Below are 17,132 nucleotides of genomic sequence, written 5' to 3'. Positions count from 1 at the left end.
AGCTATATTTTTTTCGATAGTCTACAGAACAACCCACCATTATACAATAACTTGCCTAATAACCATAACCTACCAAGTTAACCTCATTAACCTAGTGAAGCCTTTAAATGTCACTTTAAGCTGTGTAGAAGTGTCTTGAAGAATATCTAGTCAAATATTATTTATTGTTTAGAAATGTGTTGAAAAAATCTTCTCTCCCTAAACAGAAATTGGGGAAACAAATAATTCAGGCAGGCTAACAATTCTGACTTCAACTGTATAAATTACTACAATATGACCATAGATATGTGCCCGAGATTACCATAGCAATATAAGTTGTTTACGCAGTGGCGCAGTAGGTAGTGCTTTCGTCTCACAGCAAGAAGGTCGCTGGTTCGAATCTTGGCTCGGCTCAGTTTGCATTTCTGTGTGGAGTTTGCATGCTCTCCCTGCGTTTGCTTGGGTTTCCTCCAGGTCCTCCGGCTCCCCCACAGTCCAAAGACATGCGGTACAGGTGATTTGGGTAGGCTTAATTGTCCGTAGTGTATGAATGAGTGTGTGGATGTTTCCCAGAGAGGGGATGCGGCTGGAAGGGCATCCGCTGCGTAAAAACGTGCTGGATAAGTTGGCGGTTCATTCTGCTGTGGCGTCCCCAGATTAATAAAGGGATTAAGCTGACAAGAAAATGAATGAATGGTGTTGCGATTCAAGTTTATCCATTGGTCAAAACGTCCTTTTATTTTAAACTGTTTTTTATTCCTTTTTGCAGTAAATTTTCAACATGAAACTGATTGATTTCTATGTGACGATTATAATTTTTGAAACTAAAATATTACTGAAGAGAGAAAGCTAGAGAGCCACGTATTTTTGATGAAAGAGTCGCATGTGGCTTCCCTACCACTGCCCTATAGCTTACACAGATTTCACTCTGCATATAAAAGCATCACTCACTTCTCTTGAGTACTTTCCGAAATGCTTCTTTTTGCTCCTGTTTGGGTAGCATTTATTTACAACAGATACTTCTACTCTAATTCCTCGACATGTTTTGGGTAGTAATGGTACTTCTTGAGTATGATTGTCCAGTACACGTTCCAGTATTACTGGTGTCTTTCAGCACACCCTACAGCATTATTTCACAGCTTCAATGCTGCAAACATTTATTCTCTTTTCTTCATCTATGTTAAGCTGCTTTGGCTCAATCGCTGCTAGAAAATCCAGCTTAAACCAGCCTAGGCTGGTTGGCTGGTTTTAGCTGGTCAACCAGGCTGGTTTTAGAGGGGTTTTGGCCACTTCCATGCTGGTTTCCAGCCATTTCCAGCCTGGTCTTAGCTGGTCAGGCTGGAAAATGACCAGCTAAATCCAGCTTTTTTTACAGTGTAGACCAGCTAAAACCAGCCAACCAGCCTAGGCTGGTTTAAGCTGGATTTTCTAGCAGCGATTGAGCCAAAGCAGCTTAACATAGATGAAGAAAAGAGAAAAAATGTTTGCAGCGTTGAAGCTGTGAAATAATGCTGTAGGGTGTGCTTGAATCGCAACACCATTCATTTTCTTGTCAGCTTAATCCCTTTATTAATCTGGGGACGCCACAGCAGAATGAACCGCCAACTTATCCAGCACGTTTTTACGCAGCAAATGCCCTTCCAGCCGCATCCCATCTCTGGGAAACATCCACACACTCATTCATACACTACGGACAATTAAGCCTACCCAAATTACCTGTACCGCATGTCTTTGGACTGTGGGGGAGCCGGAGCACCCGGAGGAAACCCACGCGAACGCAGGGAGAGCATGCAAACTCCACACAGAAACGCAAACTGAGCCGAGCCAAGATTCGAACCAGCGACCTTCTTGCTGTGAGACGAAAGCACTACCTACTGCGCCACTGCGTGAACAACTTATATTGCTATGGTAATCTCGGGCACATATCTATGGTCATATTGTAGTAATTTATACAGTTGAAGTCAGAATTGTTAGCTGGTCAGGCTGGAAAATGACCAGCTAAATCCAGCTTGACCAGCCTGGTTTAAGCTGGACATAGCTGGTTTTGGCTGGGCTCCCAGCCTGCTAGGCTGGTCAAGGTGGTTTTAGCTGGTCATCTCCCAGCCTAACCAGCTAAGACCAGGCTGGAAATGGCTGGAAACCAGCCTGGAAGTGGCCAAAACCCCTCTAAAACCAGCCTGGTCAACCAGCTAAAACCAGCCAACCAGCCTAGGCTGGTTTAAGCTGGACTTTTCAGCAGGGTCTACACTGTAAAAATGTGCCCTAGTAATGAATATTGAATTGAATCACTGCAGTTTGTTCAGTGACTTCTACTTGCGTGGAATTAACTGTGTCTTAATCAGCATTCCTGCATCCGTCAGTACAATAAAGGTCAGTGTCACTCGCTGCATTATGCATGCAGTTGTAATCCCACTGTTATGCAACGAGAAGCGCTTTCACACATTGCTTCCAGATTTTAATCGCCCACTTCTTTATGAGTGGAACTGAAACCCTTTTTTTTCTGAGCAAATAAATATGCTTGCTGGGCATTGTTTCTGCACCAAGAGCACCACAGTTCATTTCACTTTGCTTTCATGTCACTTGTAAATGTTTGCAGTGTTGAAGCTGTGAAATAATGCTGTAGGGCAGGGGTGGGCAAACTCTGTCCTGGAGGGCCGGTGTCCTGCACAGTTTAGCTCCAACCCTAATCAAACACACCTGCTTATAAATTTCTAGTGATCTTGAAGACACTGATTAGCATGTTCAGGTGTGTTTGACTAGTGTTGGAACAAAACTCTGCAGGAACACCGGCCCTCGAGGATCAAGTTTGCCCATCCCTGCTGTAGGGTGTGCTGAAAGACACCAGTAATACTGGATCGTGTACCGAACAATCATACTCAAGAAGTGGAGATCGCATTTATGTAATAGCCTACGAGCATGCAAATCTCTATGCTTGAGTGCTGATTTCCTCTGCCTGTACTCAAAACTTCTTGCACGCCCTCTCAAATATACGCTGCTCGAGCGCAGATCTTCTTGTGCGCTCTCAAATAAACACTGCTGAAGTGCGATTTAGTGCACTTATGTAGTGAGTATGTCTTTTACATTTATTAGATTTGCTAGGAATATTTATGTCTCCAATAAACCTACAGAGCGGTATTAATGCGTCCTGAAGTAAAACGGCTATACGTCGTGTTTGCTGGCCTCGCGCATCACACACCTGACAGCCAGCCAGCCAGTCAGTCAGTCAGCACGTAACCTTAAAATTAGGGGTGTAACGATACACTCAGCTCACGATACGATGTGTATCACGATATAATGTTCATGATTCGATATGTATCACGATATTTTGAATAAAAATTTTAAATTAAACTGAAATGCAAATTTTACCAAGTAAACTATTTTTTATGTATTTCTTTTGTTTCAACTTGTTAAACTGAACCTTCTTTAAGAAAATAAATTAAGCAGGACTGTCTCTGGAAAATAAAACTATTTAAAAACTTTTTAAAAATATTATTGAAATGACAGAGACAAAATTAAGGAACAATTTAAGTAAAGGTGCAAAAAAAATAAGCTTTCTATTCAATTAAATTTAACAGTAAGAGCTTAAGGCTTTGCTTGATCACTTGCGTTTTTTGTGTGTGCAAAATAAAATCCACATTTCCAGGTATTTGATTCATATTTAATTAAATTCATTTAAAGATATCTCTAATTACAATTGTGACTAGTCAAAACTCATTTAGAGATATCTGCAAATATTTTTCAATGGAAGTCAATGGAGGAATATGACTAGTCATAATATAATTGCAGATATCTCCAATCTGATTTTGTACTAGTACAATTGTAATTGCAGATATCTGTAATTGTCATTCTGACTAGTCGAATTATAATTATGACTAGTCAAAATATAATTAGAGATATCTCTAAATATTTTTATGGATAGTCAGAACAAAGGTTTAAATGCTAAAACGGCTTGCCATACGCGCACGTCTATCATCCGCCCTCTGTAGTAACAGCTCAAGGTCAGCGAACGTCATGTGTGATTTTGCGGCGGGAACATTATATCAAGACAGAATGATATTTTAGGGTGAACTGTGCCTTATAAATACAGTATGTGACTCTTTCAACACCATAAGGAGGTATCCCTGTCGCTGTGCAAAGTATGTAAATCACTGTGAAGACTTTAAAACTTAGGATGTTTGACCCAGTATGCGTGTCAAAAAGCGGACGAGTCTAAACCAATGACTGTACAACCGAAATGTTGCCAGACGTCTGATTTTGAGAGGATGGGCCATCCTCTATTTCAACTCCACTCATCTTGGTCTGCTAACATTACTGCTGCTGCAATCTGAACTCACATGCGACAGCAGGTGGAACGTAGCTCACGTGCAAACAGCTCAACTAATAAGAGAAAACGGACGTCATATCGTAATCAAATCATCATAACGCCACGATGCATATTGTGACATTTTTGCATCGCAATAAATCGTACAGCAATAAATCGTTACACCCCTACTTAAAATGCTAAGCAAGTAATGCACAGCACTACTACGGTTACAGAAATGATCGCGCTGTTATAATTCACTTACCTTTTGATATGTTTGGGTGCGATTATATCCCGCTTAAAAAAAGAAAAAAAAACACGACTCAATTTTGGCGTGGCGCCTCGCCACAGAAGAATGAATGTAGCGAAAACCATGAAGGTGCAAGACGCGTTTTGTTGCTATTTTCAGACCAGCGCATCTGTAATTTTCACGTTTTGCACCACGCTGTTTAAATAGAAATGTGCTGATTTATAAAGGAGGTGTGTTAAGGTGCATTGTTGACAAGTTGCTATTTTGAGGAACTGAAATAGACCGCACCATTGACCATGTGCGTGATGTGTGTGTGCTGTATGTAAAGTCAATGTAATCAGTCCTTAACAATCCTCCGGCTGTGAGTGTGTGCAATCAGTGAAACACAGAACAGGTGTGTGTGAGCGGTGCATGACTGGAACTTGTAGTCCATATACCAGCGGATTTGTAATTCTTTAGCGAACTGTGTGTTTACCAGATCACAGGTGATCATAACACGGAGAGTAAATAGTGAGTAAATCTGAAAGTTTTGGGTGGACTAACCATTTTAGATGTAGTTTTATTTAAAGGAGTTTAACATATTTCTTTTAAAAACAGCTTGACATTTTTTGATGATTGAAAATGTTTGCTTAATGTCCGTCTTATTAAACTCTCAAAGTCACTTTGGTTTTAAACGCTGAACATCATTTCTCTTAAGATGCTTCTGAATTGAGTATTGGAATTACTTTGTGGACTTTAATCATCTTTATTTATCAGTTGTCTTGTTGTCGGCTTAATTTATCCTGTGATAATGGAGTAAGACATTAATATAACGTGGTAGCGGTCACAGCAGCTGGAGCGGGGGGTATTTTTGCCCACTCTCAGGCTCTGAATCGCAGCCCTCTATAGAAGTTTCCAGTGAAAACCTAAACAAAGAGAACAGTGTTGTATTCTGTTTATTTTTCCAAATCAGTCATGCTGTCATTCCCTCAATACATACTTGTCTTGACTGGCTTGTATGAAGTTTCATTTGGAAGTGTGCTAAAAGTTTCGAAGTTTTTACATTGGAAATGGTTTTTCAATGGGGCTTTTAGTGAGATGGCTTGTGTAGATTGAGTGTGTGTGGTTGTGTGTAGGCCGAAAGGGACACACTTCATACTACCTCCCCAATGCCATCTTACGTGGTCATGAAATGAACACAATCACACATGAAAATTATCTCGAATATAGAGTTATTTAGGGTTTTATGTTAAGATTTTGTCATTAAAATATCCCAAAACTACTAGAAAGGCATTATATCAATGTCACTTTCAAGGTAAGTGTTCAATTGAGCATTAAGCGTGCCACTACATTTGTGCCACCTCATTCGCGCAAATCACAAAAGTCAATTTGCATTGACTGAACATGTAAATCACACTTGATGCTTCATCCGCGTCTGGTGTGAACGCAGCATTGCACGCCTTTTCCAGAGCCTTCTGTTGTGTTTTGATGCGATTTTCACTGTTGTAGTTGTAAACTAACTAAAGTGATCAAATTATTCAGCATGCCTTAAAACATTCAACAACCAATCAGAATCCAGCATTCCACAGCCCTGTAGTCTAAGGGCCTACTCACACTATGCCATCCGTACCATGCCCAGGCCCGTTTCCCGGATCGTTTGAGAAGTGTGAGTGCACTGAATCGGGCTCAAGCACGGTTCACTTGGCCGGCCCTGGCCCGGTTGGAAGAGGTGTGCCTGAGCGCGGTTCTCTTGGGCTTTGGCGCGGTACGCTTGTGTGTGAGTGCAAAACGCGCCAAAGCCCGAAACTGAAAGCGAGACGTGACTTTTAAGGGGCTGTTTCATATGGATTTATTAATCATTCTTACTGTTCAGTGAACGCAAACTGCCGTCATCTATTAAAGACGCAAACTCCTCACTGCACGACAGCTGCACCTTCAGCAGACCTCCTCATTCCTGCAGCACGAGGGCTTTATGATTGTTTATGAGCGCCAAAAGTGGCGGATCTGTTCGGCGAAATATTTGACTGCGTCTCCCCGCATCCCTAAGGACTGTTTGGCGAAATATTTGACGGCATATCAAACGACTGAAACGATATAACTAGAGAAATCTCCCCTGTGCTGCTGAGTGAGAGAGCGCTTCTCACTGAACAGCGCAGCAGCGATGACGTAAGCGTGCCGAAGCTTGTTTGTGGTGTGAGCGCGGGCCGTCGGGGGAGACGGGAGGGGGGACAAGCGTGCTTTGGCCCGGTTCGAGGCAACTGTACCTAGTGTGAGTACGGCCTAAGTTCAGGTTTAAGGTCTTCTTCAAATACACTAGTGATTTAGAAAGTAAAAGAAGTGGAATAGACTACTTTCACTTCAGACACTCAGATGAGCATTTCAACACACAAGGGTGTATTTGACATAAAGTGAACTCACACACTGTCTGAGAGTGTTGAAGTGTGTTTCTGCACGGTTGCTTCGGGTCGTAATTCTTTCACCTTTATTGTGTGGTTTTAAAACACATCGTGCTTTCCTCCAGTTATGCTTATAAGCTGGAACAGTGTATTTAGAGTTAAATAAAAAGTCAACCCAGTAAGTCATTAACACTGCCATTTGTATTGTTGGGGATATTTTCTGGTTTCATTACTTGAATTATAGGCTCTTTCTACAGTAACTGCAGTCTAATAGGCTTTATCACACTGCCAATGCTTTAGGACTCCTAATATGTGTTTGTTTCTTTGAACGATAGTGATATACTTAATAATGTCAGCTTATATAGCAATAAAAACGACTATTACCATAGCTTGTTAGACTACAAATACCACACACCCTCTAGTTTTGGCATTCTGATCATTATCTAAAGCACAAATCACTCTGCAAGTCTTTATTAATGTAACAACCACAGGTCTGTTAACAAAATTTGCATAAAATCTTTCCTAAAAGTGAACATACGCCACAATAAATAGCCATTTATTTATTAAAGATTATGGCTCATATGACTTGATATTATATGAGTTTAAAGTGGTTCTAATAAATATGAGTTTAAAGTGGTTCTATTCACTAACCAGATTTTACCAAGTAGGAAAAGTTCCTGGATTAACATCGATGTTGATCCTGGAACAACATTCCAATCAGTCTATCAAAATAAAGAGATAAGTTTACAGTTTAGGCTTATGGTTATGTTTTTTGCACTTCTACATGATTGTTATCCAACTACAGTCCCTGACAAAAGTCTTGTCGCTTGTGTACAAATTGACTTGAAGTGTCGCTGAAATATACTTCTAATCACGATTACTTTACAAGAAATGGCTCATTTTAATCCAAACAGCTTTTATAATAGTGTGTGCAAAACAAAACTGTCAGAAAGTATGCTGATATTCTAGTATTCTAATATATATATATATATATATATATATATATATATATATATATATATATATATATATACTGTATAATCGTGTTTTGAATTTCCGAATTGGAATTGTGTGTTTTTGAATCGTGTTTTGAATTTACGAATTGGATTAGGTTGTTTTTGAATCGTGTTTTGAATTTACGAATTGGAATTGTGTGTTTTTGAATCGTGTTTTGAATTTACGAATTGGATTAGTGTGTTTTTGAATCGTGTTTTGAATTTCCGAATTGGATTAGGTTGTTTTTGAATCGTGTTTTGAATTTACGAATTGGATTAGTGTGTTTTTGAATCGTGTTTTGAATTTCCAAATTGGAATTGTGTGTTTTTGAATCGTGATTTGAATTTTCCGAATTGGAGTTGTGTGTTTTTGAATCGTGTTTTGAATTTCCGAATTGGAATTGTGTGTTTTTGAATCGTGTTTTGAGTTTACGAATTGGATCAGTGTGTTTTTGAATCGTGTTTTGAATTTACGAATTGGAATTGTGTGTTTTTGAATTGTGTTTTGAATTTACGAATTGGATTAGGTTGTTTTTGAATCGTATTTTGAATTTATGAATTGGATTAGTGTGTTTTTGAATCGTGTTTTGAATTTCCGAATTGGATTAGTGTGTTTTTGAATCGTGTTATGAATTTCCGAATTGGAATTGTGTGTTTTTGAATCGTGATTTGAATTTTCCGAATTGGATTAGTGTGTTTTTGAATCGTGTTTTGAATTTACGAATTGGATTAGTGTGTTTTTGAATCGTGTTTTGAATTTCCGAATTGGATTAGGTTGTTTTTGAATCGTGTTTTGAATTTACGAATTGGATTAGTGTGTTTTTGAATCGTGTTTTGAATTTCCAAATTGGAATTGTGTGTTTTTGAATCGTGATTTGAATTTTCCGAATTGGAATTGTGTGTTTTTGAATCGTGTTTTGAATTTCCGAATTGGAATTGTGTGTTTTTGAATCGTGTTTTGAGTTTACGAATTGGATCAGTGTGTTTTTGAATCGTGTTTTGAATTTACGAATTGGAATTGTGTGTTTTTGAATTGTGTTTTGAATTTACGAATTGGATTAGGTTGTTTTTGAATCGTATTTTGAATTTATGAATTGGATTAGTGTGTTTTTGAATCGTGTTTTGAATTTCCGAATTGGATTAGTGTGTTTTTGAATCGTGTTATGAATTTCCGAATTGGAATTGTGTGTTTTTGAATCGTGATTTGAATTTTCCGAATTGGATTAGTGTGTTTTTGAATCGTGTTTTGAATTTACGAATTGGATTAGTGTGTTTTTGAATCGTGTTATGAATTTCCGAATTGGAATTGTGTGTTTTTGAATCGTGATTTGAATTTTCCGAATTGGAATTATGTGTTTTTGAATCGTGTTTTGAATTTCCGAATTGGAATTGTGTGTTTTTGAATCGTGTTTTGAGTTTACGAATTGGATTAATGTGTTTTTGAATCGTGTTTTGAATTTACGAATTGGAATTGTGTGTTTTTGAATCGTGTTTTGAATTTACGAATTGGATTAGTGTGTTTTTGAATCGTGTTTTGAATTTACGAATTGGAATTGTGTGTTTTTGAATCGTGTTTTGAATTTACGAATTGGAATTGTGGGTTTTTGAATTGTGTTTTGAATTTACGAATTGGATTAGGTTGTTTTTGAATCGTGTTTTGAATTTACGAATTGGATTAGTGTGTTTTTGAATCGTGTTTTGAATTTCCGAATTGGATTAGGTTGTTTTTGAATCGTGTTTTGAATTTACGAATTGGATTAGTGTGTTTTTGAATCGTGTTTTGAATTTCCGAATTGGAATTGTGTGTTTTTGAATCGTGTTTTGAATTTACGAATTGGAATTGTGGGTTTTTGAATTGTGTTTTGAATTTACGAATTGGATTAGGTTGTTTTTGAATCGTGTTTTGAATTTACGAATTGGATTAGTGTGTTTTTGAATCGTGTTTTGAATTTCCGAATTGGATTAGGTTGTTTTTGAATCGTGTTTTGAATTTACGAATTGGATTAGTGTGTTTTTGAATCGTGTTTTGAATTTCCGAATTGGAATTGTGTGTTTTTGAATCGTGATTTGAATTTTCCGAATTGGAACTGTGTGTTTTTGAATCGTGTTATGAATTTCCGAATTGGAATTGTGTGTTTTTGAATCGTGTTTTGAGTTTACGAATTGGATTAGTGTGTTTTTGAATCGTGTTTTGAATTTACGAATTGGATTAGTGTGTTTTTGAATCGTGTTTTGAATTTACGAATTGGAATTGTGTGTTTTTGAATCGTGTTTTGAGTTTACGAATTGGATTAGTGTGTTTTTGAATCGTGTTTTGAATTTACGAATTGGAATTGTGTGTTTTTGAATCGTGTTTTGAATTTACGAATTGGATTAGTGTGTTTTTGAATCGTGTTTTGAATTTACGAATTGGAATTGTGTGTTTTTGAATCGTGTTTTGAGTTTACGAATTGGATTAGTGTGTTTTTGAATCGTGTTTTGAATTTACGAATTGGAATTGTGTGTTTTTGAATCGTGTTTTGAATTTACGAATTGGATTAGTGTGTTTTTGAATCGTGTTTTGAATTTACGAATTGGAATTGTGTGTTTTTGAATCGTGTTTTGAATTTACGAATTGGATTAGTGTGTTTTTGAATCGTGTTTTGAATTTCCGAATTGGAATTGTGTGTTTTTGAATTGTGTTTTGAATTTTCGAATTGGATTAGTGTGTTTTTGAATCATGTTTTGATTTTTCGAATTGGATTAGGTTGTTTTTGAATCGTGTTTTGAATTTACGAATTGGATTAGTGTGTTTTTGAATCGTGTTTTGAATTTCCGAATTGTAATTGTGTGTTTTTGAATCGTGTTTTGAATTTCCGAATTGTAATTGTGTGTTTTTGAATCGTGTTTTGAATTTCCGAATTGTAATTGTGTGTTTTTGAATCGTGTTTTGAATTTCCGAATTGTAATTGTGTGTTTTTGAATCGTGTTTTAAATTTACGAATTGGATTAGTGTGTTTTTGAATCGTGTTTTGAATTTACGAATTGGAATTGTGTGTTTTTGAATCGTGTTTTGAATTTACTAATTAAATTAGCCTATTTTTTCCCAGAGATGGGTTGTGGCTGGAAGGGCTGCGTAAAAACTTGCTGGATAAGATGGCGGTTCATTCCGCTATGGCGAACCCAGATTAAAGGGACTAAGCCGACAAGAAAATTAATGAATGTATGAATTTGCCTATTTTTGAATCGTGTTTTGAATTGACGAATTGGATTCTTGTGTTTTTGAATCGTGTTTTAAATTTCCGAATAAAATTAGCATATTTTTTAATCATGTTTTAAATATATAAATTGGATTTTTGTTTTTCCGAATCATATTTTAAATTTATGAATTGGAATTTGTAAATGTTTATTTTGTTGTGAACGTATGCAATTTATTTTGTAAATGCAAGTAGTTGCTGTTTTGCTATTGGCTGGAGTCCAAAGGAGAACCCAGAACTGAAAAAAAAAACACTAATGGTTGGAAAACAACCACATCAGTTCGAATATCTGCTGAGAGTTTTCACTCATTCATGTTTTAAAGACCAAACGTTTGCCCCTTGACAGTTTTTTTGTTTGTCTAAACTAGAATTAATTAGGTCTGAAAACCATCTTTTACCAGTTGACTTTAATATCAGTATAAAATAAATAAATAATTTAAAAATGGTTACTAAAAATAGCATTATTCTAGGGAAACGTTAAGTCGAAAGAAATATCGTTATCACAATCCTCAGCAAGAATATGGCATATTTTTCAGTATCCTGCAGCCCTAATCAAAACCTGAGCTCTCTGTTCAGTAATGTAAGATATGGAGCAATCGTTTACATTATCGATGTCTAATCGTCTTGTTTTATCTCACCCCTTTTCACAGCAGCGTACGACAGAATTTGACATGCTAAAACTTTGGTTTGACCACGGTTTTACTCTCAGTAAGAGCAATGATAGCTTGCTTTAGCAATGACTAATTAAGTGCTTCCTGTGAGTCAGAAGTGCTGTGCAGACGTTCACATATGGCAGTGATTTTTTTGCTGTTTCTTCAAGAAGCACATTGGTCTTTTGTTAGGGAGCAAACTATTTAAGCAGGTTTGAGGAAGGTTTCTAAAAGAAATCGTGTTTTTTTTTTCCCCCTCAAGCTACAGAATGCTTGGTGCATCTGAAAGGTTTTCATTTGAGCAGGACTGGTGTAGGCCGATGACATTGTCCTGTTCCTCTGCGGCCGCATTCCTCTCGGCTGACAGCAGAACTGTACGCAGATTTGGACGGAGGAAACACGGGCAGCGGGCGGATCTTGGCTGGCGCTCAGTTCCTCTCTCAGCGGCTTTAAGGAGAATGTGTCTGGGTCTAGTTTTGTGAGAGCAGCTTCTCTTGCCAAGGGTCTGTAAGTGGTCATTTCTATACGTTTGTCAGATGTAGGGGAGAGATCCGAGATGTCTTATGTAAAGAGTTGACAGCGCACATGTGTTGGAAGGAATGTGTGTCATTTGCTGCAGTGTGTTTGATAATGGATTCTAGTGACAGATTGAGGATCGGGACAAAACATGATGCTGTTCTGTTGGATTTTCTGCGTTGGTTGTGTTTGGGGTGGGACTTTTATTTTGGTAAAGTTGTTAAATCATTGATTTAGAACACTAAAGGCATTACTTTAGGATTTAGTTTCCTCGTGATTTGCTTTATTTTATGGCTGTGCGATGTTTCAACATCGACATTGCTATAGTCATCTACTATGTCGAGTTGGGACGACAAATTGTGAACCAGAAAACAAAGTTTAACCCTAATAAAGTGAAATATAGTTCTTTAAGGCCTGTAACTTTAAGATGTCGAGTGAGTTTCAAATATGTAGGAAGAAGAAAATATTAAATTTGTAGCTTTAACAGATAGTAATTGTACTTATTTATACAGAGATTTAGTGTTGTTATACAGTTTTAAGACAACTTTGACAAAAGGTTTTGACCCACTTTAAATGTTGACTACTGAACAGTGATATTTAATACTTAATTAGTTAACCCTTGTGTGTTTGTTCAAATTTACTACCCTTTAATTATGTTCGTGGCTGTTTTTACCACATTGACTTTCATTATAGTGTCATTTTTGTATAGACACCAAATGACTGCAAAGCTCGTAAATGAACTAACAGAAACCGGCTACACTGGCATATCTAGATTTACACTTCTTATTAACCCTCTACCAGGGCTTTGTAGCTGACTAGTTGATATTTTGAACATACACTCACTGGCCACTTTATTAGGTACACTTACTTGAACTGTGTTGGACGCCCTTTTGCCTTCAGAACTGCCTTAATCCTTTGTGGCATAGATTTGACAAGTTACTGGAAATATTCCTCAGAGATTTTGCTCCTTATTGACATGATAGCATCACACAGTTGCTGAAGATTTGCTGGCTGCACATCCATGATGCCAATCTCCCGTTCCATCACATCCCAAAGCTGCTCTATTGGATTGAGATCTGGTGACTGTGGAGGACATTTGAGCACAGTGAACTCATCGTCATGTTCAAGAATCCAGTCTGAGATGAAGACAATATCCCCCACACTATTACACCATCACCACAAGCCTAAACCGTTGATAAAACTCAGGATGGATCCATGCTTTCATGTTGTTGACGCCAAATTCTGACCCGACCATTCAAATGTGTCAGCAGAAATGGAGACTCATCAGAGCAGGCAACGTTTCTCCAATCTTCTATTGTCCAGTTTTGGTGAGCCTGTGTGAATTGTAGCCTCAGTTTCCTGTTCTTAGCTGACAGGAGCGGCACCCGGTGTGCTCTTCTGCTGCTGTAGCCCATCCGCCTCAAGGTTGGACGTGTTGTGTGTTCAGAGATGCTCTTCTGCAGAGCTCGGTTGTAACGAGTGCTTATTTGAGTTACTGTTGCCTTTCTATCAGCTGGAACCAGTCTGGCCATTCTCCTCTGACTTCTGGCATCAACAAGGCATTTGCGCCCACAGAACTGCCGCTCACTGGATATTTCCTCTTTTTCAGACCATTCTCTGTAAACCCTAGAGATGGTTGTGCGTGAAAATCCCAGTAGATCAGCAGTTTCTGAAATACTCAGACCAGCCCGTCTGGCACCAATAACCACGCCACATTCAAAGCATGTACGTTTGTGCATCTAGGAGAAAAAAAAAGGTCCTACATGTGGTTTGTCAAGCCCATTTACCTGTGTGTGTGCAGAACACTTAGAATTGCACAATGTTTTTTATTTCACAAAGTATGTGATGTTTATAAGAAGGTGTCTGGTGCATATGGAGAGGAAAAGAGGGTGGTTTGTCAAACCCACTCATCTGCGTGAAGCACATTAAGAGTTGCGCAATGTTTTTCAGAAACATGAAGTGTTATAATATTCATTTGGACCGCACAATGCTGGTAAAATTTGCAATATTGGTGTTGAATGTTGCGATAATGATATAACTAGCTCTCAAACACTATTTTATTAGCAATTTCAGACTATTTATACTAAAATAAACATGTCAGAGACATTTTTCAGAGCTGATTAAATCCAAAAACAATGTCACACAAACATTTAGACTTTAAAACACCACAAATGATGGAAAACCTCAGTGGAGGTCATTTTAGATGGTAAAAGATGGTAAAGTTCTCATCTGATTGATCAGATTTGAATAAACAACATATGCATGTAACAAACAAATACTCGACACAATTCATTCAATCATTCATTTTCTTTTCGGCTTAGTCCCTTTATTAATCTGGGGTTGTTACAGGAGAATGAACCTCTTATCCAGCATATGTTTGATGCAGCGGATGCCCTTCCAGCTGCAACCCATCACTGGGAAACATCCACACACACTCATACACTACGGCCAATTTAGCTAACCCAATTCACCTACAACGCATGTCTTTAGACTGTGGGGGAAACCGGAGGAAATCTAAATGAACAAGGGGAGAACATGCAAACTACACATAGAAATGCTAACTGACCCAGCCGAGGCTCGAACCAGCGACCTTCTTGCTGAGAGGCGATCATTGCGCCATGACGCCACACATAAAATGAACTTTGCTTATTGAACTTATTTGTGATATGGATATTGCTTATACCATAATCAAGATAACTATAATTGTTTGATATGTTGTGCAGCGTTATTATTAATTAATTAGTCATATTGTGAATTAGTTTGCTTCTGATGACTGATTTCATTGCATTGGACAGCCTGCTGTATTAAGCATCCTCTGCTCTTTTCTTTTATTGTTATTCAGCTGTGGTCGCGGGTGTTTGTGACATGATGCCCGGTCAGATCCCGGACCCCTCAGTGACGGCGGGCTCTCTGCCCAGTTTGGGCCCTCTAGCGGGCATTTCTGCCACCACACTCTCTGAACACCTGAAATATGCAGACCTCTGCCACATTGGGGCCATGCTGTCCCCGTTACATCTACTGGGAAAACTGGGCAAGCGGACACTCCCGATCAAAGCGGAGGTGAGCAAACTGTCATTCATTCATTTTCTTTTCGGCTTAGTCCCTTTATTAATCTGGGGTCGCCACAGCGGAATGAACCGCCAACTTATCCAGCAGCGGATGCCCTTCCTGCTGCAACCCGTCACTGGGAAACACCCATACACACTCATTCACACACATACACTACAGACATTTTAGCCTACCCTATTCACCATAACATTTTTGTGGACTTGTGGGGGGAAACCGGAGCACCCGGAGGAAACCCACGTGAACACAGGGAGAACATGCAAACTCCACATTGAAACGCCAACTGACCCAGCTGAGGCTCGAACCAGTGACCTTCTTGCTGTGAGGTGCTACCCACTGTGCCAATGTGACGCCAATTTGCAGCAATATATAGCTTCTATAGTTTCTGATATAACGTGATGACTAGAGATGCAACGATTAACCGATTTCACTAATAACCGCGCTTTAATTCGTCTCTGTTAATTAATCGTGAAGGCTTCTTAACACCGTGTTTCTGCATGGAACAAAACTGCTGCAACTTATCAAAGTGATGCCAACTGAGTGCTAGTTTGAAGTTCCGAGCTTGTACACCACGTACACTGGATTAACTATGGCTGTGGCTAATAACTAAGGGCCAGTCACATATCGCGTCTTTTGCACACGCGCAAGTTCGTTATTTCCAATAGAGATGCATGGCTTGCATATATGGAGCGACGGACTCGTGCTTTCCAGACGCACATACTAGTTGAAAGAATGTCGTGAGCGCCCAACAATGAGAAAAACAAATACAAAAGAAAAACACTAAATGAAAAATACAAAACAATTTTGTTATATAGTTCATCAAAAGTGCCTTTCAGACAGAGGTTCAGCAGCCTTTGAATACATGTCTTCAGTGTAAAATAGAAATACTTAGCCATTACGTAACTTAAATTTACATTAGATAAATACTACTCATTTATTTATTCATTTATTTATTGATTTATTTTTATTTTATTTTGATAAATTTATTTTTAATGTTTTTCATATTTGAAATTTATTAATTAATTTGTTTTTCATTAAATTAAATTAATTTCATTTATTAAAATTGTATTTATTTGTGTATTTTCATTTATTTTTAATAAATTTTCATTTTATTAATTTATTTTCATTTATTTTTAATTTATTTACATTTACTTTATTTAAATTTATTTAAATTTTATTTATTTATTGTCATTTATTTTATTTTATTTATTTAAAATTAATTATTAATTTTTTTATTTTACATTTAATTATTTATTTTTATTATTATTATTTTTAATCATTTTCATGTTTTAAATGTATTACTTTATTTTACATTTTTACCAGCATTCATTTAAAATTTTATTTTCATTTATTTTTAATTAAGCAGTTTTAATTTTATTTATTTACTTTTTAATGTATTTTTATCTATTTACATTTTATTTATTTATTTATTTATTTAAATGTATTGATTTATATTAATTTATTACAATTTTACTTATTTATTGTAATTTATTTTATTTTGTTTATTTAAAATTAATACATATTATTATTATTATTATTATTATTATTATTATTGTTTATTTAATTAATTAATTAAATTTATTTGCATTTATTTTCAGTGTAAAATTTTTACTTATGTTTAAATGCCAAAGTTTTTTTAAATTATTTTTAAATCTAAAGAAAAATGGACTATTGTTTTTTATTATTATTATTATTATTATTGTTTTGTGTCGTATTATTTGGTTATTTTAGTTTTCATGGGATTGTTCCAAACTAGCAGTGTTTT

At 37.1% G+C, this 17,132-nt stretch overlaps 1 protein-coding gene across 6 annotated transcripts in view; it reads left to right on the top strand.

The window, feature by feature from the left end:
• jdp2a (Jun dimerization protein 2a) overlaps positions 1-17,132 on the top strand; it is a 32,413-nt gene that overhangs the window by 3,400 nt on the left and 11,881 nt on the right. For 4 of the 6 annotated variants that reach the window (XR_012392944.1, XM_073927703.1, XM_005158934.6 and 1 more), the window contains exon 2: positions 15,144-15,361. Coding sequence is in view for 4 of the 6 variants with exons in the window: in XM_073927703.1 (XP_073783804.1) it covers positions 15,144-15,361 (218 nt within the window). In the remaining 2 variants the exon portion in view is untranslated. Of the gene's footprint in view, positions 1-12,047; positions 12,293-15,143; positions 15,362-17,132 lie in introns of those variants that run through there. The other 2 variants (XM_068214697.2, XR_012392945.1) reach the window with 2 other exon arrangements.

The sequence above is a fragment of the Danio rerio genome, chromosome 17, assembly GCF_049306965.1.
Source record: "Danio rerio strain Tuebingen ecotype United States chromosome 17, GRCz12tu, whole genome shotgun sequence".
NCBI lineage: Eukaryota > Metazoa > Chordata > Actinopteri > Cypriniformes > Danionidae > Danio > Danio rerio.
This window is presented reverse-complemented; position numbering and strand designations above follow the sequence as displayed.